The sequence below is a fragment of the Mercurialis annua genome, linkage group LG6 (genome assembly GCF_937616625.2).
Source record: "Mercurialis annua linkage group LG6, ddMerAnnu1.2, whole genome shotgun sequence".
Taxonomy (NCBI): Eukaryota; Viridiplantae; Streptophyta; class Magnoliopsida; order Malpighiales; family Euphorbiaceae; genus Mercurialis; species Mercurialis annua.
This window is the reverse complement of record NC_065575.1, coordinates 42,819,501-42,838,651: the sequence shown is the minus strand read 5'-3', so window position 1 is coordinate 42,838,651 and position 19,151 is coordinate 42,819,501. Positions and strand designations below refer to the sequence as shown.

The following is a 19,151-nucleotide window of genomic DNA, read 5'->3' as shown; positions in this document are numbered from 1 at the left end:
AGCTTTTATCATTTTCTGTTGGACTATAACACCATTGCATTGTTCCTATTGAATTCAATTCAAACAACCAATCATTTAGCCATTCTAATCTAACTATGCCATTCCATTTCATTACCAAAACGAACAATTACAATAACATATTACTAAAATACATATATACCCTCCGTCTGTCTCTTTTACAAGGTCCCACAACCACTACCAACAAAATTACAGCCCCCACTACAAAAGTGCTTCCACCACTTGTGCCAAAAACTATTTTTTTTTTAAGGAGCATTTCCACAAAGCTTTGACAATTCGTTTCCGTCACTTAGAACTTGGTAGGACACCAAGGGCCTGCCGGAAAAAGAAATGCAAAAAAGCAACAACTATGGCATCTGACTCCGATTGCAATTTCAAAATCAGGCAACTTATAATTGTGGGACCCTAAGCATTTGGTGGTGGCGATTGAGACATGCTTACCCGTTGTACAGTTTATGATGGGGGATTTGTTTCTGGTTTAATGCTATCCGGTGCTTGTGTATGGTAAATAGCTGTGGCGAGTGAGATGGGCATTATACAAAGAGCCTTTGATTGAAGAAACTGCATTGCTGCACCCACGTTTTCTTCCATCAGTTTCGCTACCTGTCGCTCTGTGCCATCATTTGACCATTTCTCCCACGCTGGCTGGTTTCTCCCACCTTCCCCAGTTTCATCCTATGATAGCAACACTAAATGTGAAAAGGAGAAACTAGATATTTTCTCAAACACAAACACTTACTTTTATTTACCTCGACTGATGATAGCGGAATGTCCGTTACAAGTGGTGCGACCGCACCAGCTCCTCCGAGTCTGCTCATGCTTAAAACCTGTTCATCATAAGGAAACGTTAGTCAAACAATAAGGGGTATTTTTTTTATCACTCCATTTTTTGAGTACTCATTTCCTCGGAACAGGAGAGCATTAGCCTCAATGTCGATTATACTATTGTAGTTGTATTATTCAGACACCTGCTTAATTAAAAAAACATGTGTGCCATCAAATATAGACAATAGTGGCCCTTATAATTTTATGAAGTGGCCTTTATGAATATTCATAATTGGTGGGAAAGACCACCAATCAATATTTTAATTAAGTACCACAACCAATACTTTGTCATAAAACTCTGTTTAGATTGGATGGGAGAATGAGACTTTCTATTATCTTCCATTGGTTGAGCAATTATTAAAAGCTTGAACTTATATAAGATAAGGGACGGGGGAATATCTAAAAGCAGCATCAATGAATTGTCTATATATCAACAATAACCATATGCGTATATGCTCAAGGCTTGCATCACGGATTTATATCCCACTTTGACACTTTACCATGACACATTAGGATTTAACAAAAGGAGAAAACACCTGAAAAGACATTTGCAACCAGCATGACAACTGATCTATATCTAAAATTACCTTCACTTGGAGCCGTAGAAACTTCACATAGTCTACAATTTCATCAAGCATGGCAGCTCTATCTGTCTGCAGAAAATAGCACGTACATCAATAAACAAGGAAGAAGTTGCAGAGCTTATAGATGTTCTTAATCAACCACATCCATCAGCCGAGCTCCTAGAAAAAATCATTTTGTAGCTCCAAAAGTGAAATAGAAGCAACACACACTCCACAGGTCATACACGGAATGAACATATAGAATTACAATTTGTGTACCCACAAAGATATTAGTTTTTTGCCTTCTTTTCCCTCCTCTAATGTTAGAAACCAGAATAAACATATTCTAACACGATCCATACATGAGTCCTCAGTTGTAAAAGAAGGCGATATCAACCAATGAACTGCTCTAAAAACTACTAAAGTTTCTCCATCCTCGCCTATTGCAACCAGTACAAGACCAAATGTATAAATAAGAATAAGTGTAGTCAAATGCCATTTCATGAACATAGTAACAATTCAACAAATTCTTCATTTCTAAGCACTTCCCAGAAGAATACAGCTATATCCAATAAAAGTGCATGGAATTTCCAAATGAGTTACATCAATGACTGAAACTGATATAAAATGCATTTAGTGCTACCAGATTGAGACAAGTAGTCATTTACAAACAATAGAACAAGCATTAACCACAAAGGACAGAACTCATATGTAACACTGGCGGTATCAAATCAACAATTTGTAGCAGCACTATGTCACTACATTGCTTCCTACTACAACTAAAAAAGTTGATACTCGTCTATTAGATAAAAGCGTTCTGCAGATTGTCAATCTACTGGAACAATTGCATTTATTTATTATACTTCTGCATACCAGAAAAAGTTACTTGAGGTTGTTAAACCTTGCGCGCTAAACAAATAACTACAGGCAAGTTACAGGTAAACACGGGTTTATCTTTTTGTTCCCATGAGTTTACCATTTCTCTTCACAATAAAGAAAACAAAAATGAAATGCTAAATACGTCAATGTAAAGAATGAAAAGTAGAACACGGTTTTGTAATTTAATTCATAATATGATATAAGAGAGAGAAAGGACTTACCTTGTTGACACTAGGAACCAGATCCTGCAATGCCCTGATTCTTTCTGCTATTCTTTCTCGGCGCAACTATACCAAATTGGAAGGCATTGAGATTTATTCTTACCATAGGCAAAGAATAGAAAAAGTTAAGGATAAGAAAAGAATTTAACATATGGCTCCTATGACGGAGCCCCGAATTGATTGCTTTATCCAACTAAGCATTAATTTTGTAGCATTTTCATATAATGGAAGAAAGTGCTAAAATAATTATACCAACATTCTCATTCGTTGTTTAGCAGGGTAAATCAAGTTCGTATCAACTTATTATACTTGGATTTTTATTAGTACATCTAAATTACATATCAAGCAGTAATTTTTTCACTTTTTGGCTTCAGTGTAACTTTCAATTTTTTTCCTAGTCTTTTCAATTTAAAAAAGATGAAGTTTTACTTACACACTTTACAATATTCACTACTTTCATGGTTGCTGTCTTTTATTTATTTTCTCGGCTCACTGTATCAAACTTACCCGCTCAGCAATGCTGTGTGGATCAGTGGCCTGTCCTCGTCTAGCCCGCACCCTGGGACGCATTATTGGTGGATGTGGGGTTGCAGCTACTGATGAGGTCATTGGTTGACCATGGAAAACCTGCGAAAGGATGAGAATTATAACAAAGACAAAATTATGACAGAGGATAAATCATTCTACTAACACCACTATAATGAAGGTAAGAAAAAGGAAATCAAATATCATAATGAACTTCCAATGATTTATTAATTGAGTGGACAATAACATCATATAAAAAGATGATCTAGAAGTGCCAATTGAGAAGAGAAATAGCACATAAATACAAAATTTTCTATTTTGAACTAACATTCAATATTTTTTTACGATAACAAAATGGGAAAAACAAGTTAACACAAAACATTGATTGAATTATCGATTAGAGCACATTGCATATAGTCTACATTGCATGGCACAACTCATCACCAAAACTTGTTAGGAATGGACTACAGCGGGTTCAATTCGGATACAGCAAATTAGTTCAAGAACAATTCTGATACTGATGGGCTTTGCTGGTAACAGTAAAAACCAATACATGCACCATTACCTAAGTACACTTAAATAAATTTCATCAAGAACATGAAGTTTCACTTCCCTCATAAAAATATACTCCCTCCGTCCCACTTAAGAAGGGACATAGCCCTTATGCACATAGATTAAGAAAATAATAATTACTCTTGGCTTTTCTTATTTTACCCCTATTAATTATTTTCTTGTAATTTGTGTGTAGAGTATTAGCTTTAATTATAGAAAGAGAAAATGAGGGTATAAGAGAGAATTCCTTTTAAAATGGCACAAAAATCATAAATTGGCCTTCTTAAGTGGGACAAAAAAAATTGAGATATGTCCCTTCTTAAACGGGACGGAGGGAGTATGACATAAATAAATAACATAAAATCTTTTATAATTTGGAATCAAGCACAGGCTAAGTAGCACAAACACTTGACTCAATCAATATTTTCCATTTCGGAAACATGTCGAACACTTGGCATTTCAGACACGAAACATCAATTTTAACATAAGAAACCTTAAAATAACTGTTGCCCCATGTTCGTGTCTGTGCTACCTAGAGCACAAGTAAACCAAAATACATACATAAACAAGGACCTAACTCCAAAAATTAACCAGTTTTTCTGCCTCTTGACGAGTTTAATTACACATAATTTATCAAACACTTCAAGAAAATAAAATAAAACATAAAATTTCTGATATACCACTTAATTAAGCCAGTGATAACTAAACAGCACTTACATTTTTAATATTAGGATTATTAGGTCTGGCTATGGTGGTGGAATCAACCAACACGTCGTCCCGAAACCTCTTCCCACTTCCAGAAGCTTCCTCAGCCTTCAAGAACCCTCCTCCTTTACCCTGTTCCAAGCTCAGCCCTAATGGAAACCCGTGAAACCCGGTCCCTCCTCCACCGCCAAGACCACCACTATGCATGTGGCTTGAGCCGTCACCGGAGCAAAGCTGTAACATCATCGGAGCTTGAGCAGCGGATAATCCGGCTGCGTCGGCTCCGACCAAGCCTTCAGCGGAAACAAAATTAGGGAGGCCGAGAATTTCTTGCAGGAAATCATCGGCTACTGGTTCGGTTTGATTATTATTAGCCATGTTTTAGTGTTGTTTGGTTTGACCCGGACGAGTCAGGTAGAGTTTGTACAGCGAGTTGTACCTCTACTACATGCAAAATTGATTCTGCTGTAATTTTTTTGAGAAAGGAAAAGGAAATTGAAATGTTTTTTTGGAGTGAGTGAGTGAGTGAGAACGAAGAGACAAAGCCAGGACGAAAAGTGTTTGCCTTTTTATCCCTTCTTTTCTTTTTATTTTTCTTTTCTAAAAGGTCCTTTTTTGTTATCGCATTTACATTTGTGACCCTTCATTTTTGTATTTTTCTGAATGTCTATCCCAGCTCCAAGAACAGGACTTCTAATAAATCTTTGGAATTTGCAAAACATACCCTGCTTTTGAAATTTACTTTTTACTCTACTTTTTAAAGATTATCTTTTAATTTTATAAATTTATAGATGTAATCTGTTTTTTAAACAATTGTGAAATTTATTTTTGAAAACCCTTTAAACTGTTTTAAAACTTTTTGATATTGTTTTAAAAACAATTTCTTAAAAATTGTTATTGTGGGTTTAAAAACCGTTTGAAACATTTTAAAAAATAATTTTATAATACAATTATAAATTATATTTTTAAAACCGTATGTCAACTGTAATTGTTTAAAATTGAACTTAAATAGCAATTTGTCCCTTAAATTTGTAAGCAATGAGCAATTAACATATAAATTAACTTTGTTGGCAAATCAGTATACGAACTTGGTGATTATAGCCAATTAGCCCATTTTGGCAAATTAACTTATAAGTTAAGGGGCAAATTGCCAATTTAAGAGACAATTAACTCATCACTTGAGGGGGTAAATTGGAAAAATAGGACAAATTGTCCATAATCACCAAATTCGTGTATTAATTTGCCCAAAAATTAATTTATGTGTTAATCGCCTATTGCTTACAAGTTGAGGGGTCATATTGCTATTTAAGTCTTTAAAATTGTGATGCACGCCGAAATAGAAATTTGGAATCCAATTTATAAATTAAATAATATTAACAACTTACTTGTACAACATTGATTTTTTTTTATTCATATTGATATTCAAACCAAATTGTTATAACCCAAATGAACCAAACAATTAAAATTAAAATCCAATTTATAAAGCATATATTTTATAACACATTTTTTTTATCAATAGATAAATTCATTAATGAAAAAGATTAAAGTACAAAAATAAAAGCCATATAACAACAAGTAAATATATGGTCTTCCACATACTTTAATAAAATAAGAAACAATAAAAAATACAAGCCAAAGATAATAATCGAAAAAGTAAAAATTAAGTCGAAATCCCGCTAACAAGCCATCTTGGCGCACAACAAAGGACGAAGTTCCGTTGGTACGGGTATCTTAACTTGAATCTCATCCGACTATGCCGATAAATCGCTTGATCCTTTAAAGTTTCAAACTATTTAAGCATGTTCTTCATAATGAATCAAATAGATAGGAAATCAACAATAAATATAAAATTAAACATAAACAATTAAAATAAAATAAAATATTAAAAAAAATCTTCAATATTTTAAGGTTCAAGGATCATCATCTAGACAACAAAATAATGACATGCAAGACAAAAAAGATTCATAAAACCTTCTTTGAATCATGGATTCTTAACATGCAATTTAAAACATCTTGAAAAGACAATTTTTTTTTAAAAAGCATTCAAAATTGAACCTTCAAAAATATAAAAAACTTCATTTATGAAGAGATTATTGAAGATAAAAGCATATTATAACATAAAATAAAGAAAGAAGAAGGAGGAGGGAGTGGTTTTTTGGCTAAAAAGCCAAAAAAACCACCCTCTCTAAATCATGTTTTTTATACTTGAGTTAGAGAGAAGGGAGAGCTTTTTCGTTTAGAGAGTGAAAGAGAAAGAGTGTATTTATTGAAAATTAATTATAACACATAAAATACGATAAAACGTATGGTTTTGAAGTTTGCACTACCAATTTATAAATCATGCTATTCCCCCGTCCCATAAAAATAGGCAAAATAGAGTTTGCACATTAATTAAGAAATGATGGTTAAAGTAATTATATTTTATTAAGTTCCAATATTAATTTTAATTTAATTATCTAAATATTAAATATTACTAATTTAAATTATGGGAAAGGTAATTGTTGCGTTGGAATTGTAATTAAATTTTGAAAAGATAAATTTATTATTATTTTTTATATTGTATAAAGTGATAATTAATGATAATTTGTAGAATATAATAAAAATAGTTGAAATTAATGAAGGTTAATATTATTTTATTTATATTTTAGGACGTTCAAAATAAATATTATGTCTATTTTTTTAGAACGGAGGGAGTATTTTTTTGTAATTATATAAGCTATGTAAAGCGATGGTTTTGAGCTTGCACTATATAATTATAGGATGCATTAATGGTTAATTTATCTTTTACTATGATTTTTATTGATTAAATTGTTATATTTTAATTTGTATATGTTAAATCGTTCTGTCACAACAAATACTAACAAATGCCAAGTCGTACAAAAAAAACAATTAAAACTTATTTTTAATAAAAATAAAAATGTAAATATTCAATAAAAAATAAATTAGAAAATTGTCATATTCACAATAACGGAATACAGAGTGCATGTATTTTATCTTCATGACAAATGAACCTAATAAAACTGCAGTGACACAAATAAAATAGAAAGAATTCAAATATATTATTTTTATAAATAAATGTTTTTATGATATTTATAAAACATTAAATAAATTATAATCACTTATATTCAAGGCATAAGGTAAAAAAAACTCTCGACTTTTTCTTGAAAATATATATTTGCCCTTTTATTTTTTAGGCACAATTAAACCCTCATATTTTAAAAATTGAACAACTAAACCATTGTTATTTTAAAATCTAACAAATAAATCCTTATAGTTTACTTTTAGGACACTTATCCCCTCAAATATTTGGTAAATATTTTAGACATTAAAATTATTTTTGAACTTTTTTCCTATGTGATTATGAGAGACATGTCAGCAATTAACGAGTGTTTCTAATGCTGTTGAACGAAAGGGGTTATTTGTTCTATTTAAAAATAAAGAGAGCTTAATCATATCCAAAAAAGTAAAATGGCTGATTTGTACTTTTGTAAAAACTATGAGGATTTTTTTGTATCTTTTGCCTATATTCAATAATGAAGTATATAAACTTTGCTAAAATATAATAGTAATAATATGATCATAACAAATAGTGAATAATATTCATAAAAAATAGTGAGTAATGTACGGATTGCACTCTCTCATTTGGTTCGGTATTATAATTGGTCTCTAATGAACTTTTATTTCGATGGAGGTAGTTAACGTTATAAAAAAATTTACATCAAATCATTCGAACCTAAAATGCCACATGTTCGTTAGTGAATGACCAACTCAGCACTGACGTATTAGATTCGATGATTCACATTGGCCAGTCACTAACATGTGGCATTTTAGGTTTGGATGGTCCAATATGATTTTTTTTTATAACGTTAAGTACCTCCATAAAAAAAAGGTTCATTAGAGTCCAAATTTAAAGCTGGAATAAATGTGAGGGTCCAATATATACATTTAGCTAAATTTAAATTAACTAAATATAATATAATAATAAAATACATCAGATTTTTATTAAACTGTGAATTATATAGAATTATATAAAAAATGAGTTCTTTGTATTAATTTTTTAATTGTTAACTTCTCATATTGTTGGAATACCTAACCACATATGCTAAATTAGGTGAAAATGAAGAATGATTAAATTATAACAAGGAAGTGTAGCTAGATGTTAAGCATACTCATACATCACACACCTAATCAATATCATGTTTAGGCACCAATTCTGTTGATTTTTTTTTAAATAATGATTTATGTAAAATTTATGAAATTAAAATACGAAACATTTAATTTATGAATTTTAATTTCATAAAATGTGATGGATTCATTCAATTGGACAATTATTATAGAATCTAAGTTGGCACTCCCAACTTTACTTATTTGTATGATTTTTTTATCATCATTTACCATTTTTAAAAACTTACCAATTATATCAACATTTGGTTACATTAATTGTATGAGATTATTTTGATTTAACCAGAAATTTGATTTTAAATTTCAAAATTAAAAATTAAAAGAGAAAATATCAACATCTTTATGGTTATGTTCGAATTAAATCCAAATCAATCCATATAAATATAATAAATTAAAGGGTTAATTCCATATAAAATCACCACCTTTACATGTTTTTTCATTTTAATCACGTCCTTTAAAACGTGTCAAATAATTTTTTTTTTTTAAATTTATCACGAATGTGAAAATTGGGTGTATTTTTGTAGAATTGACAACCGGAATCAACAAAAAAAGAGTAGGAGGAATGTATTTTGTGTGTTAATAGGGCATTAGTCAAATTAAAACATTTATTTGGGAGGAAAAAGACATCGAATTTTACTCATCGATGATAGATTTGCAAAAAAATAAAAGGTGGTGATTTTATTTGACACTTTTTAAAGGACGTGATTAAAATGAAAAAACATGTAAATGTAGTAATTTTATATGAAATTAATCCTACATTAAATATCAAATAATTAGAATATAGAAATTATTTATTATGAATGCTTATACTTAATTAATAACCATCTAAAGTAATTAATAATTTAATTATAAAAATAATAGACATACGTGTTTTTTTTTGAGTGTTTATCCCACACAACGGACGTGACACGTTATTTTTACAACAAGCCAATAAGAATTCGCGAAAGGAAATCTTTATTTATTACTTATTTTTTTATCATTAAACATTTGCATATGGCTAACGCGTCATTGGTTTGTTGCATGAATGACATGGAGCAACCGTTGCGTTGTATAATTATTTGTTTTCATATTTTTATTTCCTAAAGAAATTAATAAAAATATAAAACAATTACACTATTTTTGTAGTAGATTTCTTATTCTTTTGTGTTGGGTATAACAAGATGCACATGGAGACAGTGAAATAAACCTAACGCTAAACGCTCCGTACGACAGTTATCAGTATTTAGTCTGAATTTTTCAATATTTCAAAATCCCAATTTCTTATCAAATAATCTTTTTGTAAAGTACATTTCAATCGGTAATGGCAGTTGCCTTAAAATCAACGGCTACCTTCATTCACCACAGGAAACCAGTGACCCATTTCTCTAGTCGTTCTCCTAATTCTTACAAATTTAGTGTCGTTTCAACCCGAAGATTCACTCCAATGGCTACTCTCGCTGCTGCTCCTAGGACTACTCTTAGTATGTCTGAAACTTTCTCCAATCTTAGAAAACAAGGCAAAGTAAGACATTGTTTTTACTTTAATTCCTAATTCTATTGGTCTTTTTGTTTTTTTACGAAATGGTTCGGTTTTTTATTTGATGGGTTGCATTATTGGTCACTGTTCATGCTTGTTAATTTGAAGTTCGAGGCTCCATTTCAATGTAGCTTGGTTGTAATTAAAGAAGAGATCAATTAGATTAAATTGAATAGATTTAGCTGTTAATTTTCTGAATTGAAGTGGCCCGCACGGGTTTGATCTGTTGGTCTAAGCCTCAGCTATCTGGACGCCATGGTCACGGGTTCAAACCCAGTGGTTGGAACTGGGGCTGAGCTGCTGACCATTATAGCTCGGTATTGCCAGGTATGTGGCCGCCTGTGGTTGGAACTGGGACTGAGCTGCTGACCATTATAGCTCGGTATTGCCAGGTATGTGGCCGCCTGTGGTTGCAACTGGGACTGGGCTGCTGACCATTATAGCTCGGTAGTGCAAGGTATGTGGCGGCCCACATTCCGGGTTTGACGGTGACCCTGGGCTTTAGCTTGGGGGAGTGAGTCCTTGTCACCAAAAAATTTCTGAATTGGCCTAAAAGTTATTTCAGTAATTTACAGGGTATATCTAGTGTGAGCAAAAATTGCATTTTTTTCTTATTTAGTTGTATGGTTTTTGCAATTGTGTTTTGAAGGGAATACCTTGATTTGTAGGTGGCATTAATTCCATACATCACAGCTGGTGATCCTGATCTTCAAACCACAGCAGAAGCTTTGAAGGTGTTGGACTCATGTGGATGTGACATAATCGAACTTGGTGTTCCTTATTCCGATCCTTTGGCAGATGGTCCAGTTATCCAGGTTCGACGGGAACTTTATTTGTTAGTTGGATAAAGTTTGTTTTAGTATTCTTACGAATCTGTTTGTTGGCTTAGGCGGCAGCTACCCGTTCTTTGGCAAGAGGAACCAATTTTGATGCAATATTGTCGATGTTGAAGGAGGTAAGACTATCTTATAGTAATATGCCTCCTTCTGGATGCAATCCTACTTATATAGATTGGCTAGATTTGTGACTATTCTAACTTTTCGTCATTACGAACAGAATTCCAGCAACAAGTGTCGTGTCATTAAATTAGCTAGATTTTGGACTGAGATATATTGGTTAGATTGACGCATTACTGATGTTAATTTGCTTCCGTCCAATGAGTACAGATTGGTGATACTTTTCCCAAATAAGAGCTTTATTTTGCTTATTTTGCACACTAGGCGTGAATGATCTTTTAAACCCTGATAAAATGGAGAGGGGCTGCTTGTTATCATGTTATTGATTGTAACTTTAATCATAAATGTATACCCAGCTAATTTGACAGAAACGACAGGCTCGGTTTAGCCCTCTTTTTCTCATTACTTTTTCTCTTATTGAGCTGGCTTGTTTATAATACATGCCTGAATGATGAAGTAAACTCTAAATATCCCTATGTAAAGCTTTATCAACTATATGATTTTTGTGATTCAAATGTTCTTATACCACTTCAATGTCTCACTCTGCAGGTAGTTCCACAATTATCCTGTCCAATTGCTTTATTTACATACTACAACCCAATATTAAAGCGTGGAACTGAGAATTTTATGGCCACTGTTAAAGACATTGGAGTACACGGTAATGGAAAAGCTTTATTTGCTTAAGTTTTATTATTACAGCATCAAGGGTAGTGAATTTGTGCTGTACACTTTTCAGCTAATACAGTGCATAGGTTGAGTTTTGTTAGGTTTCCCATTGGATAAATTGGCTGGGCAATTAAGTGTAAATATAATCTTCTTACTTCCAAAAAAATTCAGTAATGTAGTTTGTTTCTTCCATGTCTGGAAATTTTAATGTCTTTCTAAATGATTATTTTTAACTCCTTGATGTTGAATCACTTCTCTTTGTGTTCTATCACTAGATTTTTCAGCTATTTTTAAGTCTTTAACAATTAACAAGTTATTCTGGGGTTTCTCTTCCTATACCTTATTTCATTTTCACGTGCTGCACGCCTAAGAATGGGGAAACTCTGGTGCCGAGCAATTAATATTTGCCATCTTGATTTATATGGAATGAAGTTATTTTTTCACTTTCGTTCAATATGGTATATGGTTGCATTGTTTTCCTATTGTTATTCGTGTTCTGTGTAAACCTGAGGTATGTTCCCAATACAGTTTTTCTAATGCTTTCAAATCTGTTTTCAGGACTTGTGGTCCCAGATGTACCTCTAGAAGAAACTGAAATTTTAAGGAGTGAAGCTGTCAAGAAAAATATCGAACTGGTTTGTCCTTTTTCTTTCTGGCTTGCATGTGTGGCTGGCAATAACCACGATATGATTAATATTATTGATGGAAAACAGAGCTTTTTTTTCTAACTTCAGTCACTTGAATGATCTATTGATTTTCTAGCGTTACCATTTGCTAACTCAGTCTTTATCAGTTTGATGGCTTATCACAAGTTACTTATTAGTTCTTATAAAAAAATCACTTCTTGATTGATTAATGATTGATTGGCAAGTTGATGGATGTTTTCACTTTTCAGTGCAGAAGTGTTTTTCAACTTATGTTTGAACGGTTAAGCTTATCTGCAAAATTAGTTGCTGGAAATTAAACTGTGAAGCTCATTTGCAAAATAAATTATGAAAGTTAAGCATTGATACATCTAGTTGATATTTCCTTTCCAAATTTCTGGCGTCTAGGTACTTCTTACAACACCTACTACACCAACAGAAAGAATGAAAGTCATAGTTGAAGCATCAGAGGGATTTGTATATCTCGTAAGTCTTGAAGTGTTTACTGTATAGTCTTTGGCATAGTTAAGATACAATATTTATTGTATGTGTATTTAAATTTCAACATTTTATATGATATCTCCAATTTTCTGGATTTAATAGGTCAGTTCAATTGGAGTTACAGGTGCCCGTGCATCTATAAATGAAAGAGTTCAAAGTCTTCTGCAGGAGATTAAAGCGGTATGTTTTTATTTTTCCGTAAATCATTAAATGACTAGTACACAAGTGCTAAACTTTCAAATTCAAGGTAAATTAACTTTTATTTAAGTCTGTAAAAGTGTTCCTGAAAGAGTAAATAAGAAAATTTGGGTGGTACTTGGTGCATTACACATATGGCCTTTCTGGAACTGGAATGTGAGGAAATTGATCAGTGCATTACACATATGGTCTTTCTGGAACTGGAATGTGAGGAAATTGATTAGTGCATTACACATAGTGGTTCTGCATGAAGTAAACATCCGTGTCACCGCCACATAGGTTTATTTTGACAGAAAGAGAAAGCAGTTTATTATTACAAAATCATAGTTCATATATTTTTACTTGCCAATTGAAGTTTGAGTACCGCATTGGGAGAGAGAAGAAAGTTCAAATACTGTTGGTGAACTTTTCCCTCTTATCGACTCATGAATTTGCGCAATGAAAGTAATGTAAATATGTCATAGCATTATGAATTTGCAGAATGAAAGTAATGTATTATATGCTGTAAAGCAAATATATTGAATGACCTAAGCTTAATGTTTGTTTTTCACCATGGCAGGCGACAACGAAGCCTGTAGCAGTCGGGTTTGGCATATCAAAACCTGAGCATGTGAAACAGGTTTGGTCTTTTGACAGAAAACTTAATGTCTTATTGTGTTTATGCATACGAACTTATTGCCTGAGATCTGTCGCAGGTCGCTGGATGGGGCGCTGATGGTGTCATTGTTGGGAGTGCTATGGTTAAATTGCTGGGTGAAGCCAAATCTCCTGAAGAGGGGTTGAAGGAACTTGAAAGCTTCACCAAATCTTTGAAATCAGCACTTGTTTGAAGCTGGAGAATTTTAATTCAACAATGTCATAAAATTAAATTAAATGTCATTTTTTTTCTTTTCTTTTATATTTGCTACTGGAAATTTAGGCACTCGAAAATTAGGTGCACTCATGCAAAATTCACTAGCTTTTCTACCAAGTGCTGATCAGCCACATTTTTCAAATAATGAGGATAATTTTCAGTGACCAATCTTCCTTCTCTTTTATTATATTGCCAGTCTTTAAATTTTAAGTTATATTTATAAAAAAAATTATTTTCAATATAAAATTCTATATAGTTTATTCTCTTTCATTGCTTTGTACCAATCTAATTGAGAATTTTTATATAGGCTTAATGATGGAAAAAACTAAACCTTTACGATTTGTTGCAATTTAAACTAAACTTTTTAATTTTTACAATAATAGCCAAATTGCATTTTTTGGTTATAATAATAGCCAAATTGCACTTTTTGTGTGAACAATTTGAGTTTTTTTTTTGAATTTTTCTGCCACTTCTCGTGAATTTTAATATATTATTATTCATCAAAAAATAATAATAGACTAATATTTTAAATGAAAACAACAAGTTTGGCCACCAATTTGACTATTATTGCAACAATAAAAATGCAATTTGGCTATTATTGGAAAAATTAAAAGATTTAAATTACAACAAGTCGTAATAATTTGGCTTTTTTTACCATTAGACTTTTTTTATATTGTTATTTTTTTTAACAATTTTACTCATATTACATTAATTATATCACATCTCCTGAAAAGTTTTTTTTTTTCCTAAGCATATTAAATGAAGAGTGTAAATAAACTTAATATAAAAATATTCTATAAATGGATTAAAATGAAATACGAAAAAAAATTACTCTCAATTAAATAGAAATACATAAGGTAATATCGTGACATATTAGTTAGTGACAATTTTTCTCATTAAGTTTTTAATGAGTCCTAAATTTTTATAGGAATTAATAATAATTATTTTAAATAATTTTATTTATCTAAAATAAAATTTAATTTTCTTGGGAAAAAAAAATCTCACCAAACTTATAAAAAGATTATCCTCAGATCAAATATCTCATCTAAAAACATCTATAAAATAAAAAAGTATTATTTTATTTTTAATTCTATAGGCTCTCTAATTTATACTCTTTTATTTATTTGTTTTTCATAATTATTAAATAATATTAATTTATTTTAGTTTACTAATTTAAAATATTTAATTTATGCTAATTTTTTTTTTAGGATAATCTTTTTAGTTTCGAGGCTCTTTAGACATGATCTTACTTTGCAATAATTTGCAAATTTTGCATCTGCTTTATTTACCAACCGCGAAATGTACAAAGTACAAACAAACCCACTGTAGTCTGTAGGCCCCACCTTTTATATGGTACAATCAGATCTCTCCAACTACTTAATATACACATATATTAAGAGAACAAAGGGTCAACGCGCCCCTTTAACTTGTAACACGGGGTCATCTAACCCAATTTATACCTTTTTGAGCAACTAAACCCAAAACTCTTTATTTTTGGGTCAAATAACCCCACAATTTAAATTTTTATTTTAAAAAGTAGATTTCGAATAATTATATCATAACAATTAGGGAAATATCTAATTACTTTTTTACATCTCTCGTCTCCAATTTATATTTTACACATTTTAAAAATATAATTATGGGTTATTTGACCCAAAATTGAAGAGTTTTGGGGTTAGTTGCTCAAAAAAGTATAAATTGGGTTAGATGACCCCGTGACACAAGTTTAGGGGGCGTGTTGACCCTTTGTTCTATATTAAGACTTAATCAAATACGTGGCAAATAACTATTGGAAGATTAAACTTTTAACTTAAACTCAAAAGGAACTACGGTAAAACGTAAACCACGGGATCATTTCTTTATCAATTCTGACATTAACACAAACCAATTTTCTTGCACTAATTAACAAACAGAAATACTTTCTCAACAGAAAACAAGGGAAAAAAAGGAAAAAACCCGATGAACAGTATATTTTCCGTCGACGATTTCTCCGACCTGTTATGGCAGGCGGCTCCGGTGACGGATATGAGTAGAAGCGCATCGGAATGGGAGTTAGAGAAGTTTCTTGAGGAGTTTCCTCCTTCCTCCTCCGTCACCAACACCAACCACCACCACAACAGCGACGCTGTTACCGTTAGGGTTTCGAAATCGGCGACGATATCGTCTAAAAATTGCGACGATGACGTAATAGAGATTGAAAAGCCTCAAATTCAACCTCAGCCATTGGATCGAGCTCGACCTCCAGCTCCGGCTCCGGCTCAACCTCCAGTTTTACCGGTGACTCCTCTTCCTCCGAAAGATACTGAGGGTTATCACTCTTTCCTTAAATCACAGCTTGATCTAGCTTGCGCTGCTGCTGCTGCTGCGAAATCAAGGGTATATTTTCTTAGTATATATTATATATTTATAATAATATTATTGGATATGCAATTTTTATTATTTGTTTAGTTATTAAAAGTGTGGTAATGTTTTTGAATGAAGGATTTGAGTGTAAAGCCTGAGGGTGTTTCTGGTCCAGCTGACGATCCTTTGGTTACCAAGAATTGTCAATTAGGATCATCTCATGTAGTTTCTGGTAACTATGTTCACTTTTTTAACTTTTTGAAGTAGCTGATGCAATAGAATGTCTTTAATGATAAATACTTGTATAGTTGTATATAGTGAACAATGACAATTAGATTAATTTGTGCGTCCGCCAATGTAATGCATTTTGGATAAACAAATTATTTGTAGGCTAATTAATTTCTCTTGAATTCGCAAACCAGACTTATTACTTAGAAACAATCTCTGTTTGCTGCTTAGGTTTGTCGATTGACTGTGAATGTTCATTTTCTCCATGCTTTGCTTTTTGTTTTTACCAGCTATGTCATCAAACTGTACTCGCACCTTCTTGACAAATTGTTTTATTGACTAGAACTACTATATTTATGATGCATGCCATCTAATAATCAAGATTGTTTTTCTAGTATTTTCTTGCGCCAAATTGTTTCTATTCTCTGAAACTTATATTATAGTTGCACTCTTTACCCATTATCTGAGTTGTTACCATTACAGGTAATGGTCATGGTATTTCAAAAGGACAGGGTGAAACTGATGGTGGATCACTTCGTCTTCCAGCAATACCTTCTATGCCCAGAAAACAAGAGACTCCAGCGAGGCAAGCAACTAGTGGGTCATCTAGAGAAGATTCCGATGATGATGAATTTGAAGGAGAGACAGAAATCAATGACAATGCGGATCCTACTAATGTGAAACGTGCAAGGAGGTGAGTATAGTCTCTCATTTTTTGTCTAATTTTCGCTCTTTGTTTTACTGGTTTCCAAAGACTTTAGGAACTTCGTATTCTTTGTTTTGCTTGTTCACATGTCTCTTTGCTTACTTTTATTTCCGCAAGTAATAGTCCTAGGAATTTGCATATCACTCTGAATTATTGAGTATGAGTCTACTTGAGATAACATATTGTGGATCAACTTATAATTGTAAATCATTGCTGCCTTTTAAAGTTACCAAAGTGCTTCCTCTTAGTAATGAACAAATTGAATTTGTACCCTGTTGCTTTAGTTACTTTTTGAGAAAGGTGGTGCATAAGGGAGTTTTTTTTTTCATTGGGCTGAAAAGTTCTTCTGTCCTTGATGCTGACTCAGGATGCAGTCAAATCGAGAGTCAGCCCGACGGTCAAGAAGAAGAAAACAGGCACAGCTGAATGAACTTGAAGCACAGGTTTGGTTCAGTAATTCTCTTAAGCGCATGTTCTTTACTGTCTAACAGTTGTCTCTTTTTGCAACACCTAGAATTATAATGACATTACATCGTCTTGCAGGTTGGTCAACTGAGAGATGAGCGGACAACATTGCTAACGCGCTTAACAGATGTAAATAAAAAGTGCGATGATGCTTCTGTTGACAATAGGATTTTGAATGCTAATATTGAAACATTGAGGACAAAGGTAAATCCTTGCAGTGTTGTATCATCTCATATTTCACTTGCTCAGTTAGTTATTATTCCCTTGTTGGTGTTTGGCAATTGCTATTAATTTTCCACTTTACAACATCATGACGTAAAGCTGTGATGCTTCCGAGAAAGGAGCTTTCAACCAGATCATGAAAAACCAAAGATCTTTCAGGATTTCATATGAGAAACTGATTGCATGCATACACATGTGCTTGCCCATGTGATTTTATAGCATAGGCAATTTTTTGTTTCAGAGCAGAGCCATTATGTATTTGTATGTACTGAGTTGGCATTTCGAGGAAATACTTGATCCAAGTTGATCTCTTCTATGATTTGGGGCAAATAAACCCAATGCCAATGAAGTTGGTTTGCTTGATATCAGACAGCCACAAATTTCTGCTCAAAATATTGAAATGCCTATTTAAAGCTCTAGATTTATCTTATTTGTCATCGTCAACTGCCACAATTTACTTTGCAAAAACGGTTCATTTTGTCCCTGTAATTTGGAATAAAAATCAAAACAGTCCAAGTTTGTGATTTGGGACAAAAAGATTCTTGTGAATTTTAAGTCATTTTATATCCTAAGCTGGTGTCTATCTGACCAAATTCTTGATGGTTAGAAGTGTAAAATGATTCAAAATTGACAAGCTTTAGGTATTTTTGTTCAAAACCACAAAGTTGGATTTCTTTGATCTTTTATTTTAACTTAGAGGAGCAGATAAATCTTTATTGATGTACTTTGTGGGTGAAGATTTGTTTTATAGACAAAATTTATTGGGTAGATATATCATGTAACCATTTTCCAGGTAAAAATGGCGGAAGATCAAGTTAAAAGAGTGACGGGTTTGAACCCAATGGCTCTAGCAAGGTCTCACATGCCTAGCATGGGGATTCAGTTCGTCGCAGGTCAAGCAGATGTTCAGCCGAACAACCATTTCTTTCACCACTCTGTTCCTGATTTTTCACCAGGTGCTCAACATCTCCAGAGACTAAATAATAACTGTCCCAATGGTAATCTAACTCATGCTACAAGTCTGCCTGCGGATAATGGAGGAGGCAACATTGGCGGATTGTCTCAGCCAGTTGCCAAAAAGAAATGATTCAGATGATTATATTCATTTGATAATTATTGAAATTGGGGTTTGTAGGAAAAAGTTTGTTATGGTACAGTTGCTGATTTGAATAATTATATGTTAGTTTGTACTAGTTAGATTTTTCACTTAAATAGGGAACTTTTCAATTTAGAAAGGCTAAATGTCATAAAAAAGTCAAACTTTTCATAAGAGTTTCACAAAAGTCCTGACCTTTCAATTTTGTCAATTTTGGCGAAAAACAAATTATTTGGTTTCAATTGTGGCCAACTCTCAATTTGATTTCAATTTGCATATGTGGCGCC

General features: G+C 32.4%; 3 protein-coding genes across 3 annotated transcripts; 2 read left to right on the top strand and 1 right to left on the bottom strand.

Moving 5' to 3' along the window:
* Window positions 1-74: 74 nt before the first annotated feature.
* On the bottom strand, window positions 75-4,839 carry LOC126688069 (transcription factor UNE12-like). Its single transcript, XM_050382643.2, has 6 exons — window positions 4,301-4,839; window positions 3,014-3,133; window positions 2,507-2,572; window positions 1,431-1,496; window positions 768-845; window positions 75-693 (listed from the first exon to the last, which is right to left on the bottom strand). The coding sequence occupies exons 1-6, from the start codon at window positions 4,664-4,666 to the stop codon at window positions 472-474; spliced, it is 918 nt and encodes a 305-aa protein (XP_050238600.1). The 5' UTR covers window positions 4,667-4,839; the 3' UTR covers window positions 75-471.
* Window positions 4,840-9,646: 4,807 nt separating this feature from the next.
* On the top strand, window positions 9,647-13,972 carry LOC126653808 (tryptophan synthase alpha chain-like). The gene is made up of 9 exons (XM_050347747.2): window positions 9,647-9,971; window positions 10,655-10,801; window positions 10,876-10,941; window positions 11,492-11,600; window positions 12,167-12,243; window positions 12,661-12,738; window positions 12,856-12,933; window positions 13,511-13,570; window positions 13,647-13,972. Exons 1-9 carry the CDS (start codon window positions 9,771-9,773, stop codon window positions 13,779-13,781), a joined length of 951 nt encoding a protein of 316 aa, XP_050203704.1. The 5' UTR covers window positions 9,647-9,770; the 3' UTR covers window positions 13,782-13,972.
* A 1,698-nt stretch (window positions 13,973-15,670) lies between these two features.
* On the top strand, window positions 15,671-18,961 carry LOC126686422 (light-inducible protein CPRF2). The gene is made up of 6 exons (XM_050380460.1): window positions 15,671-16,180; window positions 16,286-16,379; window positions 16,859-17,069; window positions 17,449-17,524; window positions 17,625-17,750; window positions 18,562-18,961. Exons 1-6 carry the CDS (start codon window positions 15,764-15,766, stop codon window positions 18,853-18,855), a joined length of 1,218 nt encoding a protein of 405 aa, XP_050236417.1. The 5' UTR covers window positions 15,671-15,763; the 3' UTR covers window positions 18,856-18,961.
* Window positions 18,962-19,151: the final 190 nt, after the last annotated feature.